At 40.2% G+C, this 4,419-nt stretch overlaps 1 protein-coding gene across 1 annotated transcript in view; it reads left to right on the top strand.

Annotated features, from left to right (window-relative positions):
• The window catches only part of LOC104993588 (T-cell surface glycoprotein CD1b-2-like), a 7,611-nt gene extending 3,267 nt beyond the window's left edge, over positions 1-4,344 (top strand). Inside the window, 3 exon segments of the mRNA XM_010846909.1 lie at positions 795-824; positions 3,852-4,032; positions 4,201-4,344. Of these exon segments, the coding sequence (XP_010845211.1) occupies positions 795-824; positions 3,852-4,032; positions 4,201-4,344 (355 nt within the window).
• Positions 4,345-4,419: the final 75 nt, after the last annotated feature.

A 4,419-nucleotide genomic window follows, 5' to 3' on the forward strand; every position in this document is an offset into this window, starting at 1 on the left:
ATGTCTCCTTTTCCATTTGGAATAAGTATCCAGGAACCCTGAAACTCAAGTTGTCAGCCTAGGAGTCAATCTCATCATATTTCATCAAATGATCCTCACATTTGATCAAGTCATTGTTCCTGTAGGTTGTAAGATAAATCATAATTTATGCACTAGCAGAAACATAAATGAAAATTGTTATTATGAGACAATATCACTAGCAGGATCCACTCAGATTTCATAGATGTGATTTGTGAGAAAGAATATACCTTGAAATAAATGAAATGATGTACACTACTTCATGGTGACATGCCTTTGACTTCTTATTTAAAACTTTTTTTTGCTTCTGCTGAAATATCATTTTTCAAATTGAACTAACTGTAATTATGCTGAGGTAATTGTATTTGCAGAGCTGATGAGCATTTTTAACAAAATGTCTCTATCTTGGCCTGAATGATTTTCTGACTATAATGGTTAGCTGAGCAACTTGTTTCTCCAGAAAGCCTTCCTTAGTGCTACAGTGGAAGTAACCCTCCCTTGACTGGTATCCTGCATAGACCCACTTTACTCATACCCAGAACACTACAGTTCTTATTGTTTTTCTTTTCTTTCTACTTATAAGTACCTTGAGAGAATAACTTGCTTTTGGTGGATCTCTGGCCCAAAATAATATTTTTGTGTGTAGTGTTTTTATTGTTATTCTAAAGCTATCTGTGTATAGGCTAGTGAGATATGGTGTATAGTGAGACAGGTGGATAATATGGAATATAGCGTATAGTGGATTTAAGTGAGTACATAATTGTGTTGATTCACAGGAAACTAGAATTTTTCTACGTGGAAAAGTTGTGAGTAAATGAGTAAAACTATAGTTTTAAACTTGAATTGCAAGTATAAATAAAAAATCATAATATTAAGACTTAAAAAAAAGGTCCCGGCCACTTAAAAAACCCTAAAATGAAGGCTTAGAACTCAGATTAAGGCGTTCACATAATATTTTCCCACTACAAGGAACCAAAGGACCTTGGAGAAATGGCTGATTCTAGTTTGGAGCAGGAAGTTTCTCCATGAGTCTGGAACACCTTTGCCATACCAGAAGGTGAAGGGAAGCTCAATGATAAATGTATGATAAAAGGATTAATAAGCGACTGGGTTGAAAAAACTCCCACATCATAATTGGGACAGTTTGAGTCTCAAGAGAAACAATGGCTAGGATTTGATGTTGTTGTTTAATAGCTAAGTTGTGTTGAGTCTTTTTGACCCCATGGACTGCAGCATGCCAGGCTTCAGTGTCCTTCATGGTCTTCTGGGGATTGCTCAAATTCATGTCCATTGAATCAGTGAAGCTATCTAATCATCTCATCCTGTGCCACTCCCTTCTCCTTTTGCCTTCCATCTTTCCCAGCATGAGAGTCTTTTCCAATTCATCAGCTCCTTGCATCAGGTGGCCAAAGTGCTGGAGCTTCAGCTTCATCATCAGTCTATCCAATGAATATTCAGGGTTGACTTCCTTTAAGACTGACTGGTTTGATGTCTTTGCAGTCCAAGGAACTCTCAAGAGTCTTATTCAGCCCTTCAGTTAGAAAACATCAATTCTTTGTCACTCAACCTTCTGAACAGTCCAAATCTTACATCCGTACATTGTTGTTGTTGCTCAGTCTCTCAGTCCCGTCTGACTCTTTGTGACCCCATGGACTGCAGCACACCAGGCTTCCCTGTTCATCACAAATCTGGAGTTTTCTCAAACTCATGTCCATTTAATCAGTGATGCTATCCAATCATCTCATCCTGTGTTGCTCCTTTCTCCTCTTGCCCTCAATCTTTCCCAGCATCAGGGTCTTTTCCAATGAGTCGACTCTTCACATCAGGTGGCCAAAGTATAGGAGCTTCAGCTTCAGCATCCATCCTTCCAATGAATATTCAAGTTTGGCTTCCTTTAAGAAACACTGGTTTGATCTCTTTGCTGTTCAAGGGACTATCAAGAGTCTTCTTCAGCACCACAGTTTGAAAGCATCAGTTCTTAGGCACTCAGCTTTCTTCATGGTCCAAATCTCACATCTGTACATGACTATTGGAAAAACCATAACTTTGACAATACAGACCTTTGTTGTCAAGGTGATGTCTCTTCTTTTCAATATGCTGTCTAGGGTTGTCATTGCTTTTCTTCCAAGGGCAAGTGTCTTAATTTTGTGGCTGCAGTCATTGTTCACAGTGATTTTGGAGCCCAAGAAAATGAAATCTGCCACTGTTTCCATTTTTCCCCATCTATTTGCTGTCACAGAGAAGGCAATGGCACCCCACTCCAGTACTCTTGCCTGGAAAATCCTATGGATGGAGGAACCTAGTGGGCTGCAGTCCATGGGGTTGCTAAGAGTCGGACACGCCTGAGCAACTTCACTTTCACTTTTCACTTTCATGCATTGGAGAAGGAAATGGCAACCCACTCCAGTGTTCTTGCCTGGAGAATCCCAGGGACGGGGGAGCCTGGTGGGCTGCTGTCCATGGGGTCGCACAGAGTTGGACATGACTGAAGCGACTTAGCAGCAGCAGCAGCAGCAGCATTTGCTGTCAAGTGATGGGACCAGCTGCCATGATCTTAGTTTTCTGAATATTGAGTCTTATGCCAGCCTTTTCACTCTCCTATTTCACCTTCATGAAGAGACTCTTTAGTTGCACTTCACTTTTTCCATAAGGGTAGTGTCATCTGCACATTTTAGGTTATTGATATCTCTCTTGGCAATCTTGATTACAGCTTGTGCTTCATCCAGCCTGGCTTTTTGTATGATGTACTCTGTATAGAAGCTAAATAAGCAGGTTGACAATATACAGCCTTGATGTACTCCTTTCCCAGTTTTCACCAGTTTGTTGTCCCATGTCCAGTTCTAACTGTTGCTCCTTGAGCTGCATACAGGTTTCTCAAACCAACTCTTGAAGAATTTTCAAAAAATTGTTGTGATCCACACAAAGGTTTTAGCATAGTCAATGAAGTAGAAAGTGAAAGTCGCTCAGCCGTGTCAGGCCCTTTGCCACCCCATGGACTATACAGTCCATGGAATTCTCTAGACCAAAATACTGGAGAGGGTAGCTTTTCCCTTCTCCAGGGGATTCTCCCAACCCAGGGATCGAACCCAAGTCTCCTGCATTGCAGGTGGATTCTTTACTAGCTGAGCCACAAGGGAAATCTTCAATGATGCAGAAGGAAATTCTCACATCCATACTCCATATGTATGTAGTTTTAATATTCTTTTTTTTGTTGTTGTTGTTTGTTTGGAGTTCCCTTCCTTTATCTATGTCCCAGCAGATGTTAACAATTTGATCTCCGCTTCCCCTACCTTTTCTAAATCCAGCTTGGACATCTAGAGGTTAACTTTTGGCACATGGTTTAAATTACAACATTAAAAACAAAAGTTATAGCACAGGTTACACGTTGCTTGAGTTTCCTTTGTTTAGTTTATCAACATGCCCAAAATCCAGAAATGGAAAAATTAAAACCACCAAATCAGTGAGTAATATTTAGTAAGAGTTTCTTGTGGATATGAGAGCAGTTCACAAATGGGGAGATTCCAAATTAAAAGATTGATGTGAAATTCAGGGGCATGAAATTACAGAATGACTTACAGAGCAAAAATGAGGAAGTTATTACTTTTTACAATGATTGGTTACTACAGTAGAAGTTTTTCTTGCCATTTTTATGTGGTTGACTTCTGTTTCTTTTATGATTGTCAGAGCCATTTACAAAACAAACCTGGCTTGGGTTTCACTTACTTTTGTGAAATAAGTTGGTTTTAGTTTTCTTACATGGCTTAAATGTTTTCATCTGTTCAGGAAATTCTCACATCCATACTCCATGCTTATGTAGTTTTAACACTCTTTAGATACTGTGACCACCACTCAGACTGTATAGGATTGCTCAGTAGCTGTCCTCAGGCAACCATTAGATACCAGCTCACTTGGGCAACTGCCTTGTACTTCAGTGGAAGGAACTCTGGTGTTTGCCGAAATCTTACTTCTGGACCTGAGGTGTGTGTCTTCCTTACTTTTGGAGTAGAGTTTAAGGTACTTGTTGTATTTATTTTTATAGGGAACTTAAGGGAATCAGAGGTAAATTTTCATCTTTTTATCTCTACCATCTCAGTCTAATTTTCACCAATAAAGGCAAGATCTTGTTTACTGATCCTCTTGATTGGAGTAATTGAGATGTTGAAATAATTTGTTTCCACTCAGGTTTTCACTTTGGTACCAAGGGCCATTGAGAGAGCAGCCTTTGTAGTATTAGTGCGGAGTGAAAATCAAGCTCTGAGCACCGTACTTCCCGGACATCATCTTCATGTTCCAGTGAGTCTGTCAGTACCTTTAGCCAAGTATTAGCCAAGCAGGAGATGCACGGTACTGGATGCTTGGGGCTGGTGCACTGGGACGACCCAGAGGGAGGGGAGGGGAGGG

The sequence above is a fragment of the Bison bison genome, unplaced genomic scaffold (genome assembly GCF_000754665.1).
Source record: "Bison bison bison isolate TAMUID 2011002044 unplaced genomic scaffold, Bison_UMD1.0 scf7180017864240, whole genome shotgun sequence".
Lineage (NCBI taxonomy): Eukaryota > Metazoa > Chordata > Mammalia > Artiodactyla > Bovidae > Bison > Bison bison.